This window comes from Anoplopoma fimbria, chromosome 8 (assembly GCF_027596085.1).
Source record: "Anoplopoma fimbria isolate UVic2021 breed Golden Eagle Sablefish chromosome 8, Afim_UVic_2022, whole genome shotgun sequence".
In the NCBI taxonomy this organism is placed as follows: domain Eukaryota; kingdom Metazoa; phylum Chordata; class Actinopteri; order Perciformes; family Anoplopomatidae; genus Anoplopoma; species Anoplopoma fimbria.
In genome coordinates, this window is record NC_072456.1 from 20,970,299 (window position 1) to 20,984,156 (window position 13,858).

The window sequence follows — 13,858 nt, forward strand, 5'->3', positions numbered from 1 at the left end:
CCATCAAGACACATATTATTTAGCAAGATTCAAACACGTCCTCTCTGTTCTGTCATGAACTCAGTGCCTCTTACAAAATAATTTCACCTAAGAGGTCAAGCAACTTTCCCAATAATATGTTGCAAGGCCTGCTGTACTATCCCGCCGCCCTGTGGCCTTGTTATGCAGCACCAGTTTACAGCGCGTTTTGCGTTTTTCGCACGTTAGTCCCTCGGCGGCACCCGTAGATTTACAGTAAAGTCAGACGTGTATCTATCTGGTACCTAAACGTCAACCCGGAAGTAACCAACCAACCAAACAACATGAATGAATCGTATGAGACGTCGCTCTATCGTAACGTGTTTGTGTGAGACGATTTACTGATGAGTTTTAAAGATGTCAACCGACTTATCGTTATATTTAGAGAGTCATCAACAATATCCCGCGATGGATGAGGAGACAGAAACCATGTCTATCGACCACGGAGGAGAGTGGGGTAAGCATCGGCTAAGACAGGGTGAAACAGATGGAGCTAATGATTGGCTAGCTACTAATGGAGGACACAAACACAATTAAGATTTGTGTAATGTTGCCGTTTCAAAAAAACCCTCAGAGGTTGATCATGTTCTTGTATTTACACATGCTTCAAGTCGTAGCTAAGACTGTTAGCATTAGCTGGTTAGCTGATGTGATGATGTAACATGGTGAGCAAAAGTGTAAATAATAACCAGCACTATGGCTTCACACTTGCTGCACTCTTAGGTAGCTATATTCCAATTTTGCTAAGCAGAATGTCTTTATTTTTCACTCTTTAATGCTCATATTTGAAATTATTTTGAAATTAAAAACAACAACAATTGACTATCTAGAATATTAACAGTTTATTATATTAAACATGAAAAACTGAATTATGTACAAACTGCAAACAGATGCACAACTGTCTCGTTGTAAATAATAACATACAGTACCAGTCAAAAGTTTGGACACACCTTCTCATTCAATGGTTTTTCTTTATTTTATTTTTTTCTACATTGTAGATTAATATTGAATACATCCAAACTATGAAGGAACACATATGGAATTATGTGGTAAAAAAACAAATGCTCAACAAACCAGAATATGTTTTATATTTTAGATTCTTCAAAGTAGTTGAATGAGAAGGTGTGTCCAAACTTTAGACTGGTACTGTATATAAGTTTACAGTAGCTTTTCTCATTCACCAGTTCATATGCAAATCATATTTTTTAAAATCAAAATACAATTCAATTCAGTTTATTTTGTATAGCCCAGAATCACAAATTACAAATTTGCCTCTGAGGGCTTTACAGTCTGTACACATGCGACATCCTCTGTCCTTAGACCCTCACATCGGCACAGGATATTAAATCATTTACAAGTACCCCCTATGGATGACAGAGATCTGATATTTAAGAGTCCACATTTAATTGTCCTGTTTTGTTGCACTGTTGCATCGGTTGCCTTAACTTTTATTAGGTTATTTTGTATAACTCCTCTTCTGTTGACTTTAAATAATTGAAGTGGCCGTGGGGCAGACACTCTAAAGGGTTTTGGGTGGGTAACTGGGTGGGTAACTGCTCTAAAGGAAGCGCAGAGAAGTGTGAAAGACTGCGACTCTGCTTCTGCTTCCTGGTCTTAACTCTGGGTCATGGATTAGGTCCACTAATAAACTGACAATTGACTGCATTCACTTTCTGCTAGGCAAATCTGAAATGTAATATTTAAAAGAAGGATTAGTCTCTTATTTAAAATGTTCAATGGACTGAGAGCAGTTTTACTTGATGTTGTGTGCTGTATACTTGTTGCTACACAGACATCAGCCTGTTCGATGAGCTGAACGACCTGGGAGATGCGGATGAGCTGTTTCAGGCCCTGCTGTATGCCGGCTGTGTGAGTAGCTCACCCTCTCAGTATGCAAATTTATATTGTCAACTGAAACTGGAAGGAATGTGCTTGTTAACTGTGTTTCAGAGGCAGATATGCAGTTGCATGCAGCTAACCATGTTAGCTAATGATGCAACATTACAAACAAACACATTTTTACAGAATGGCTTTAATGTTTCATTTTCACTTGGTCTTAGTATTTTATCTTATATTCGTTTACTATATTTTACCTATTTCACTTGATTTTATTTATTTTGTTCGTTTATTTGATTGTCACTTGTTATTTCATTTTGTTTCTTTGTTTAGCTTTATCCTAACGATTGTTCTTAATGTTTCTTCTATTGCACTGTTTTGCTGGCTTGTCTGTCGAAGCACTTTGTAAACCTTGTTTTTAAAAGGTGCTATATAAATAAAGTTATTATTATTATTATGTAGGACAGTATGTTATGCAAGATGCATGAACAGCAACAATTCCCACACACTGTGTAGGTGTTAGGTAAAATGTAGGCAATAACAGGAATTTTTATAGGAGTTTTATTGCTATGCTGTTTTCTGCACGTGGCATAAATGCTTGGCTCAGAACAAAATGATAGAGTGATTATATGCACATTGCTTAGACTGTTGATCAGACATTTCCTTTGTTTCCAATGTGGATTCTTATGAAGTCCATTGTTTAAAAAGTGTTTGTTTGGTTTCTCAGGCCAGTGAGGGTCCAGACCTGGACTTTGATATCAACATACCACCGTGGAGTGGATTGGACACGAGCAGCACCTGCACAGGTACAGCAACCCATGTTGACATCTGTGTAAACATGGCTATCACATTTCAGCTTAGTATATGGTGAATGTGAACTGAACTAAAAATAGTCTGAAATCCATCTGTTTGATATTTAAATTATGTAATGTGATATATTGAGGCAATTTGATAGAATATTCTCAGGTACACCTTTGGTGTATTTGTTGGGCATTTTAAAGTGTAATGTACCATTGATGAAGGAAATATTTTATTTTTTACCAAATATTATCATTTTTTTCTGAAGTCACCTCCTTTTCAGATTGTTTGAAATATTTCTTGAAAAATGAAGTAAATTATGAGTAACTATAAATACTTAAGTTTGTTCATGTAATGATTTCATTGGTACTTTATGATTGATATGAAGAAACATTAATGAGGTGTATGTGTATGGGGGAAAAAAGGTGGTTAATGCTAAATGAATTAAGGATGCAGAAAGGGAGTTTATGTGAGGAAATACACATGGATAAGCAAATCAAATCCTTCTATGCTGATAAGCCTACATTTATCACACATTTCTCTGACGCATTTGTCCTTGTGTATCCAGATGGTGAGGTGAGCGTGGACTCTCTGTCACCTGCCCACACTCTGAGCTCCGTCCCTTCTCCTTCCCCTGTGGAAGCCCTGTCCCCATACTACTTACAAGTAAGTCACTGTCTACAACTCTTTGTCCTTTTCAGCTCTTCGGCATTTGACTTGTATTTCCAATGCAAATCTTTCACGATTGGCACTGGTTGAGAGTATTTACATACGTATCTCTCTCGGTGCACGGTTGGAGCAGGTAAAAGCTTCATCCAGATGGTGTCCAAACATTAACAGCTGCTCTTTACTTTTGGATACACCACACCTACACACTTTAGACACTTTATTAACAAAAGCCTTAAACACCTTGTCAAACTAATAATTTGCCGCCAGCCTGAGCTGTGCTCCGCTTCCTCGTTAAATAGAAGGTGCTGACAACTTCAGCCATATTAGCATAATTTAGCAGGCAGATGTTTTCACAGTGTGTCAAAACAAGGACAAGGGTTACATCTTCTTCTAACCCCAACGCAGTCTGCACACGTTTGTCTGCTAACTGAATCACCCTGACAGAATCCAAGGACACGTTTGTCCACTTGTCTTTGAATATTGACAAGGACACTTTATTCATATTTTAGCTGATGTGATAACAATCATATTCCGTCAGACGGTTTTCTCTACTTTCTCGTGAAGTTTGTTGATGACTGGAAGGCAAGCATCATGATCCTACAGCTGCTCTGACGTAATGTCTGTTTGGATGATAAAAAACAGGCAGCTTGGAGCTGTGCATAGTTAAGTGATGAGCAGCAGAGTTAAAAAATAATGAAACCTTTTGTAGAAGTTACCTTTATTTATAATTCAGGTTTTAGCAGTCACTAAACTCCGGTATCAGTATCTAATAGACCCAAGTCTTCTCTGCTTCCCCATTCAGGACGAGGCCCTGTCTCCACAGTCTCAGCCCTCTCCTGTTTCAGTCTGCTCAGAGTCCAGTGGCGTTTCGGTAATCTCTCCCCCAGCTAAGAATGCTCCAAAGAGGACCAACCAGAACGCCCGAGGTGAGGCAGCCTCTCCCACCGCACATCTGCTCGTTCAGCTGTCATCTATATTTGTACGCTTTGTCCCAAAAAAAAAAAAAAAATAGCTTTGAAAAATATCCTGTAACGATAAATGCTAATTTCATCCCCTTAGCTTTTCCTTGCTTTGACATAAATCCTGTTTTCTTATCAAACACACCAGCCAGACAAGCTCAGCCAATCAAGAGGCCGATTCAGATTGGCCCGAAGGTTTCCATCCAACCGAAACCTCTGATGACAGCTGTGCCCCTGGCTCATGCAGCAGCTCCCCTGCAGGCCAAGACAATCATCATCCAGCCCCTGCAGACCGCTGTGCTGCCTGTGGTCAAACAAGCTCCAATCAACATCCAACCAGCGCCCCCTCCAGGTGAGAACTCACACTGCCACACATTGAGACACGTTGCCTCACGTCACACTGTATTGCATCAGACCAGTGCACTGGATTTATTTGAGAGTAGTGCTGTGTTCCTTACTTTAGAGCTATTATTTTTAAATTGAGATATCACATTGTATTTCTATTGTACAGTTTGACGTTTCTGATGAATTTGGTTCCTGCTTGGACAATAATTGAATTGTTGTGTCTTGTCCAGCAGATGGTGGTATAACCTTAGTTTGTGCCCATCTTTAGTCCTCACTGTCCCATGTTACTCTGCTTGATGGTCAAATAATGATAAGTAATTCAAACATTAAGATGTTTGAATCGTCCTTTTTGTATCCACAATATGCCCAAATTTAGTTACATTTGAGGGGAAAAAAAACAATGCTGGGAATCATCCTTCAGAAAATATACAATCAGGAAAGTTTGTTTATAACCCCACATGTAAACCAAATATTATTTATGGGCTGCTGTGTGATTTTTGTGTGTTTCATGCATTAAAATCATTATTATTTTTGTTTCGTGGTTTAGCCCGCCTGGGTTACCAGTCTGGTTATTTTGGCAGCACATAGGCCAATGTAAATACTTATGTCATTGTCTGGGACCCAAGTGGGTGGAGTAACTGACCTCTCTCCACTTTGAGTTTGAACTTGGCTCTCAGTCGGCTTGGTAAATGGCAATCATTGCAGATGACTAAAGCCAAGACATCCAAGTTTAGGACCCCAGATGGAAGTCAAGTAAAGCCTGCTCAGTGTTACAAGTCTCTCTAGTTTAAGATCTCTACAATATTCACAGCTGAGTTCACATTTTATAGAGTATGACCTGTATTTCCAAAGAACAAACAGGCTGACAGGTGTTCCCAAGGCTTTTTATTCCTTTTTACTTTCATCCTCATGAATTCTTCTTACAGATGGTGAGCCTGGGCACAAGACACAGCGTTGGCACCACACACATTCATTAGTAACACTTCTCCACAATTAGCACTGGCAGGTTGTTCAGTATTAAAGGTGAAGGTTGCTGGGTCAGTTTGAGTAATGGTTCCTGGCACAGTCTTACTTGGAAGGGTGGGCTTCACTCTGGGAGGCTCCTACTTTAACAGGACTTTTTATAAACATGGACAATATCGTGTTTTGCTAGATTCTTTCTTTCTGGCCATAAGACATTATGAATGTGGGCCAACATGCAGGTTTATGTGCGTTCATGCACATAAAACTCGCACACCTCCCAGTTTGGAATGTGGAAGTTTAAGACCACAGGTCGAGATGGTAAACATCTTTTCCACCTGTACTTTAAACTCAGAGAGTCCCGTTAAAGACAAGAGGTTAATGCAGGTCAGCAGCGTTGAGGGGAGTTTAAGGAGCCGGACTGTGCCATCTGCTGCAGGAGGCTGACTTCATCAGCAGACGGATGCATCTTCCAGATTGTATAGAATATCAGGTTGAATTTTACATGCAAGGCAAATGTGGGATAAGAACATAAGCACAAACATAGGAACAAACTGGCAATCAGAGTCAACGTTTATTATTGTTAATCACACAGTGAAAAATATGATTATAGTACAGCTAAGACCCGTAATTTGATGTGTTGTGCACTCTTTCTCAGGACGTCCCATAGTGCTGTCTCAGCCCAGCCAGGTGCTACACATCCAGGCACCACAGGCTGTCACCGCCAATGTGGTCACCATGCCAACGCTCAGCCAGGACAGGCACATCCCAGTCCCTGCTTCTCCAGCGTTCTCCGTCACGCTGCTATCCCCGTCCTCGGATGATGATGTGAGTCCCGTCCGCACTCTTTTATCACTCAAGTCTACATACTTGTTAAATTTTTTGAACTGCGCTGAGATATTAACACAGAGGGGTTTAAATGAGAAGGAGCCCAGATTAGTGCTGCTGCCCTCTTTCAAAAGGTTAATGGTACATTTCCTCTTTTGTATAACTAGTCATGCAAGAGAATTTAACATTACTTTGCCACATTTGCGTCTCAAAACCTTAAATTTGCTGTCATTTATACATAAAAGTAAACATGTTATTTGATCAGGGGTCTGAAAATGTTTTCAGGCCACTCAGTTTGCCTAAATCGGTTACACCCAACATGGTCCCGAGGGGGACTCCACCTGTTTTTTCTCTGGTTGTACAAAAACAGGAGGTTGTTCACTGAGAAATCAAATCGGTGAAGTAGTGTCATGTTCCTGAACCGTATGGGTCTATATTGACATCTGAATGCTCAAACAAAATGGCAAACACAGAATCCTTGTCGACTATTTTGTTTTGTTTTATTTCTTACTCTCATCTAACATGGATTTTTGCTCTTAAGCTCTACTGAAGGTCACCCCCTTTTAATTTTGGCTTCCTATCTGAGAATGTCTCCAAGCAATTTATTCCACCGAAGCCTCTTCATGGGACTTAATAGTACCTTTTAAGAGTTGTTTATGTGTGCATGGACGTGGGAAGACCTGCCTGAGTGCACCTGCATGCAGCTGCATGCTTACAAGCAGCACCCCAGGCGTGCATGCACTTGCCCACCATGTTACTATGATGTTGTGGTTGCCATGTTCACACTGGAACCCTGTCCAACATCTTACCCTATTTTTAGTGTTTATTTCAATTTCACAAACCATTAACTTTAATTTCGGCGTGAAATATGAAAATAAAGCGATGAAGGAAAATGTTAATACCTTTTTTTTGTATGATGAATGCTTTTTTCCACACTGAAGGAAAAGTTGTTATGCTGTATGGACAACGTCAGTCTGCATATATGCAAATGACTCCAAAATCAATCAGATTTTTCTTTTTGAATGGATTTAGTTATAACTCTTCAAATATATTTACTTATTAAATTATGTTGATGGTCATCACAATAACTCATGAGCCTCCAGGGCTTTATGGAGCCATAAACACTTCGCGGACCATCATCGTTGACCTTTGTTTTGTTTGGGCCTGTGGGGTTTCTTTGGAAAGAAGACCTTTCTGTAATTGTAGTTCAGACGGTGTGAATGGTGTCTTAGAGGGATATTGGGCTTCTCTCCATTTGGATGACAGAGGGTGGGATCTTTCCATGTGTTGCATTCAGGGGTGATGTCAGGACAGCTGCAGTGAACAGGAGACGCTCACAAACAAGCAAAGCTAACACACAGCCTCCTGATCGTCAGTATTTCTCCCCAGTGCAGTCATTTCTCTTGGGTCTGTGTAATGACAGCACAGAGCTGTTATGGAATTCTTATAAGGTGCAGCAATTTCTGACCCTGAGCTTTAAAAGTTAAAAAAGAAAACTCAATTATAGTGTGTTTTGTTTGTTGTGCAAAGTTGTGGTCTCTCAATGTGCATGCTTGTCTTATTTTGGGTGGAAGAATGTTGTTCTTTTAAAGATCAGGGGCGAGTTTGTAGGCTTGTGTTCTTTTCTCTTTGTTACTTGAATATACACAAAATGCCTCTTTCTGAATTGTCAGCCTCCAAGTCAGGGAGATGCCGTGACTTCAGTGTTGTTTCAACAATTCCTGATGGCTCGCTGATGTCGGACCTTTTAGTGAGTTGAGAAACATGTTCTCGCTCTCTCTTCTTCTCTTGTTCTTCGTGTCTTCTTCTTTTTTTTCCCTGTGAGAATTTTTTCACACTCAGCGTTTCTATTTTGCCGTCCCGCTCAAACTGACGTGGCAATGAAGTTGCAAAAAATGCATCATTGTTTTAATCAGGAGGAACCATGTGTGTCACATTTGTGTAATGTCTCCAACTTTAAATCATTTGCAGGGATTTCTGAAGTGACACTAATACGACCACAGAAAATGGATCCAATTATCGGCTATTATCTTCTTATAGGAATAATCATTGTGTGGTACTGATGCTTATTACCCATGGACCCGAAAAAACATTAGTCATAACCCAATGTCACATGTCACAACGTTTTATTTTACCAGTCTGCTCAATTTATCTTGACGTTAACTGTGTTTTTTTTTATCAGGCTTTTTTAATGATTAACCTCAACCGAAGTTTCGCAAGTGGTTGTTGTTTTATGAATGGTAACTGCTGACCTCTGGCTGTAAAAACAGTCGGCCCCTAAAAGGACCTGGGAGGAACTTGTCCAATTATCACGGGGATAATCGAGTCTGCAGAAGCACTTTTTCGCACCAGACCTTGAGAACAATGTCGAGGAATTCCCAACCTCAGAGGCCAAAACAAATACGCCTCTCGGCCATTTGTAAAGCAAACCAAGTCAATAAAGTTTACAATAGGTGATTAAAGGGGAGGGACTCCACATTAATCGTGAGGGGGGGATTAAGTGTTTTTTTGGAGCCGAGACCTCCAATAATTTCTCAAGAGGGAGTGGTGAAAGTTTTTATAGATATTTTAGTGAAGGTAGGAAAAATATATTCATATTGCAGAATCTGGGTGTCGAATAATGATTTAAAGGGAGACTGTATGTATGTATGTATGTATGTATGTATGTATGTATGTATGTATGTATGTGTGTGTGTGTGTGTATATATATATATATATATATATATATGTATGTATGTATGTATGTATATATATATGTATGTATGTGTATATATGTATGTATGTATATATATGTATATATGTATGTATGTATATATATGTATGTATGTATGTATATATATATATGTATGTATGTATATATATATATGTATATATGTATATATATATATATATATATATATATATGTGTATGGCCATATATATATATATATATATATATATATATATATATATATATATATACGGCTACACAACGTCTCTAACAGCAGCATCTATCTTAAGTTCTCTAACATTAGCCACCAAAAGCTACTGGTCATACCAGACCAAGTGAGGCAGAATCAGCAAAACCCTTTAGTGTGTTTAAGGTAGTAAGGGTTTGTTTGTGCTTATGAATATACATATAGAAATTTACCTTTTCATTTGAAAAATAATGTATTTTTTCATCTTTTTAAACATGCATCGCTGTAGTCTCGCTGTGAATGGACTTTAGAGTCGTTTCCGGGGCCCACCAAGAAGCTTTTGAGCCGTGTGTGTGTGAGTGTGTGAGTGTGTGAGTGTGTGAGTGTGAGTGTGAGAGTGTGAGTGTGTATGCCCGTGTTCAGACCCGCTGCAGCTGTGTTCACTTTATAACCTCACTGTCATTTGGCCAAAGCACAGCGGTGGACTTGGTGGGTCGGGGGATGTGTAAAATGCCTGTTAAAGATGACATGCTTGTGCCAGGTGTTACTGCATGTTGTATCTACAGTGTGTCCGTATCACTGTTCATGTTGTTTACATTACTGTATTTTGGACTATAGTTGGCTTATATAAGCCCCGGTGTGAAACGGCTGCTAACGATTACATGCGTCAGACAGGTGTTGTGCAGGACGAAGCGTTTGCGGCAGCTGTAAACAGCCATCAGGGATTGGGTCACTGTAATGTAATGAGCTCCTATGCAGCATACAGGGATTTAGCAACGTGAGTAGAGGTCTCAGCTGTGTGAGTGTGTGTGTGTGTGTGTGTGTGTGTGTGTGTGTGTGTGTGTGAGAAACAGACTAGCCTGTAATTGCAGGCTTCATCAAATCCTTCCATAAGCAGGACGGAACGTAGTCCCCTTCCTCCAACACAGAAGATAACGCTATGAGTCTTTCATTTTCTTTAGTTTAGTGTCTAGTTTCACTTTGGCAAAATTCCGGATGGTGCTACAATGGAGCTTGATTATTATTCATTACATTACATTACAGTCATTCAGCAGAGTACAGAGTATTCAACACTCATACAGTGAGAATACATAGCATAGATGTTAAATGCCCTCTGTTGCATCTGTTTAACATTCTAGCTCCCTGTCCCTGGACTTTGAGCTCATGCTTTTGTTTTCATATGTGATTTTTTATTTTTTTTTGACACAATGTGTACTCAGACTGTAAAGAAATCACACAAAACAACATTTGTTCGTTACAAAGTGAGAAATTATATACTTTTATTGAAGTCCCAGTGAAACAGAAGTTAGAGTGTCTTTAGCTTCTGTACTGGGTGTATTCCCCAGTGAAACAGAATTATTGTCTAGTGTACAGTTACAAGAGGGATTTAAATCAAAATTTGATTGGACCACTAAGAAGTGGGCGACCTTAGAATGTAGAGCGATCGGAGCTACAGAGGACTGTGGCTCAACAAACCTCCCTTGTCCTAAAAAGTTTCAGATGGATGGATGGATGCCGTGAAATTATTGGTTTAAATAGTTTGGTACTAGTTTAGTTAAGCGCACATCATATTTTGTTTTACACGCAGAAAATGTGATGCGATTTTGTTATGAAATACTAAGAAATTGTTTAGTTTTTTTGCATATATTGTTAATTAGGTGCACAATATGACCAGCTAAAAGGGTTATCAGTACATTTTTCATTTCATCCTGACGTTAAGTTGCATTTCTTTAGATAGGATATGCAGGCAGGGAAGTGAGAATTTTATGCTTCGGCACACACCTTAAAAAATACCAGTTTCTCCACTAACGGCCGCCTAAAGACATTCAACTGGAACAACATACTTTTTTCACTTTTGCTCTGCACCTACATGTTTAACCCAAAGCACAGTAAGTTAAGTACCGTGTGGGTGTTAAAGTGGATATTAACGGAAATGGGGCACCTAAACAGTGATTTGCAACACAAACTAGCTCTTAGGAAGAATTTACCTTCACAGGTTGACAGTTATGTTACACTTCCTCCTGGAGTAACCCTTTGGATGCTGAATGAAAAGAGTCGCACCTCAACAGCAGCGTGACAGTTCAGCATGCTGAGATCTGTCGGATTGTCAACTCTTGTTTTCTTTCTCTTCACCTGCAATCATCCATTGATGATTGCAGGTGATCAATGGATGAGCCCTGAGCCATTCAGCCGGCCACTGTGCAGTTCTGCAGGAGCAGCTGGAAGAAAAGTGCCCTGCTCATGAGCACCTTGGCATTTTATTTATTTTTTTCCCCTTGTTGACTTTTCCCACAGATGCTTTACTTTGAGTTTAAACCAGTGTCTACGCTCTCAGTCATTCCAGAGAGGTTCAATGAGAAATGCCGTCTGCCCCACATTTTCCTCTTCAGCGTCATTCTGGTGGCGCTGAGAAGTTCCCCCTTTTCTCTGCACTCCCTGGTAACTGCTTACTTGCAGCGTTCCCAGGCTCGGGCTAGTGGCACGGCTCCCAGATATGGGCTGGGAGAGAGAGAGAGGGGTTTCTCAGGAGACAGAACACAAATACAGGGATCCAAATAACTTAATCACCAGCGGGGCTTCTAGGCCCAGGGTCTTTAGAGGCTTACCCTAGGGAGGGTGTTTGTGTTTGGAGAGGGGTAGCTGGGGACTGGATGGTCAATGAAGGTGTTTGGGTAACACCACAGCCATGGGTCATGTTCATTTGAGCTAGGTCATGTTACGTTTCCAGCTATTTGGGTTACATTCAGTCCTTACATTACTTTCCTTGATTGGAAGGAATCCCGTTGGTTATCCTTACTGGAAACATGTTGTAAAACTATTCATACATTGTAATTTATTTATTCATTCATTTATTTATTTGTATCACATTTTTTGTTATGCTCGACTTTTCGGAGGTTTAGGCAACCTAAACTGTAATAAAGCATTAAATAAACAAAAAAAACCTAATAGAAAGATGCTGATTGCTGTCGATTTTATTACAAAAGGACTTGAGTGTGTAAGATGCTAATTAAGGCAATTTTTTATACATCCAGACCTGTAAAATATATATATATATATATATATATAGCCTCTGTGTTTATGTGTCTCGGATGTGAACCCATTTCTCAAAGAGTGACACACTCCCTAAACACATTTTCCTTCACATATAGAACAGAGGCATTGCATGTGACCTCTCAGAGGATTTTGGTGTAAATATTTTCCCAGCGGAAGCTTGATCGTGTGCACTTAAGGGCTCTTTTGGGCCATGTTAAAGCCATGATTTGTTGCAGAGGTGCCATTAAGCTCAAGACACATCTTGAACATGTCTGTATGATTCTGTCACCGTAGTAAACCGGACCATCAGCTCTCTCAGTAAGAATAACAAAGTTGCCCCAGGCTTTCAAGTCGTCTTCCACTACCCCTCTTCCAGTTAGTTTCTCACGATATGTTCTGTCTTTGTCTTGGTGGTTTCTCTCTCATGCCAGGGTCGGCCCTTTTCAAAACTTTTCCTACTTTCTCACACTTGTTCTTGAAAGGAGGTTGTCGGTGTTGTTCAATTTACCATATACATCATCCTCTTCAGTATTAACAAATGGGTGAAAAGCATATGGAAAATAAGGCTAATCATCTCTACCACTGACTGTACTATTGTATTAATAAATGTGTATGATTCCAATTTTATGCCTTCACACTATGGCAGGCATTATGTTTTTGAATTGTCCGTCCGTCCGTCCGTATGTCAGTTAATTTGGAAGTCTGCCTGTCTGTACCTACGTCCCATTCTCTTAACCGCAATATCGGGAACCATTGGTTGAGGCATACAAGAACGAGGCAGTCATTTTAGTTTCCAATTATCCCCTAGACACTTGTATGGGTGGTTTCACTGAAAGATATGGCTCATATGAATAAAAAGTCATTTTTAACCAATTGCCCTCGAGAGCATTGACAAACATACTGTGCGTTCCAATGCCCATACGAGCATACTATTTAGTGAGCCAGAAAAAGATTTACTAAGCCCTAACGCATAGTATGTCAAATACACTATGTCATATCTGGTCGCATTATGATCTACAACCTAACAGGTGGCTCAGGCAGGCATTTCATCGTGTTCTAACAATAACCATCCCTCTTTCCTGTTTGGATAGATGTGGAGTGGATAAATCCACAATGGGATGAAATTCTCCACTTGACATGAATAATAACCTATTTCAAATGTGTGTTGCTGTTTCTGTCTTTGTCGCCCATCTCCCTCCAGTCGAAGTTGTCCCAAAGGCAGCAGCGCATGATTAAGAACCGCGAGTCGGCATCCCTGTCCAGGAAAAAGAAGAAAGACTACCTGCTCTCGCTGGAGGCCCGTCTGAATGTGGCGCTGTCTGAGAACGAGTTGCTCAAGAGTGAGAATGGCAACCTCAAGAGGCAGCTGGAGGGCCTGCTGAGTGAGGTGAGAGGCACAGCTCTGCCAATACTTCCACTCAGCCTGCACTCATAAAGATGCCTGTGCACAATAACAAAAGCTCAGAAAATCCACAACGAGTCTTGTGAGAAACAAACATCTATACAATCTCTGAT

At 40.1% G+C, this 13,858-nt stretch overlaps 1 protein-coding gene across 1 annotated transcript in view; it reads left to right on the forward strand.

Moving 5' to 3' along the window:
- Nucleotides 1-262: 262 nt before the first annotated feature.
- The window catches only part of atf6 (activating transcription factor 6), a 31,506-nt gene continuing 17,910 nt past the window's right edge, over nt 263-13,858 (forward strand). The window contains exons 1-8 of the mRNA XM_054602500.1: nt 263-475; nt 1,811-1,887; nt 2,582-2,660; nt 3,221-3,318; nt 4,124-4,247; nt 4,429-4,632; nt 6,244-6,413; nt 13,545-13,730. Of these exons, the coding sequence (XP_054458475.1) occupies nt 376-475; nt 1,811-1,887; nt 2,582-2,660; nt 3,221-3,318; nt 4,124-4,247; nt 4,429-4,632; nt 6,244-6,413; nt 13,545-13,730 (1,038 nt within the window). The 5' untranslated portion in view covers nt 263-375. The remainder of the gene's footprint in view (nt 476-1,810; nt 1,888-2,581; nt 2,661-3,220; nt 3,319-4,123; nt 4,248-4,428; nt 4,633-6,243; nt 6,414-13,544; nt 13,731-13,858) is intronic.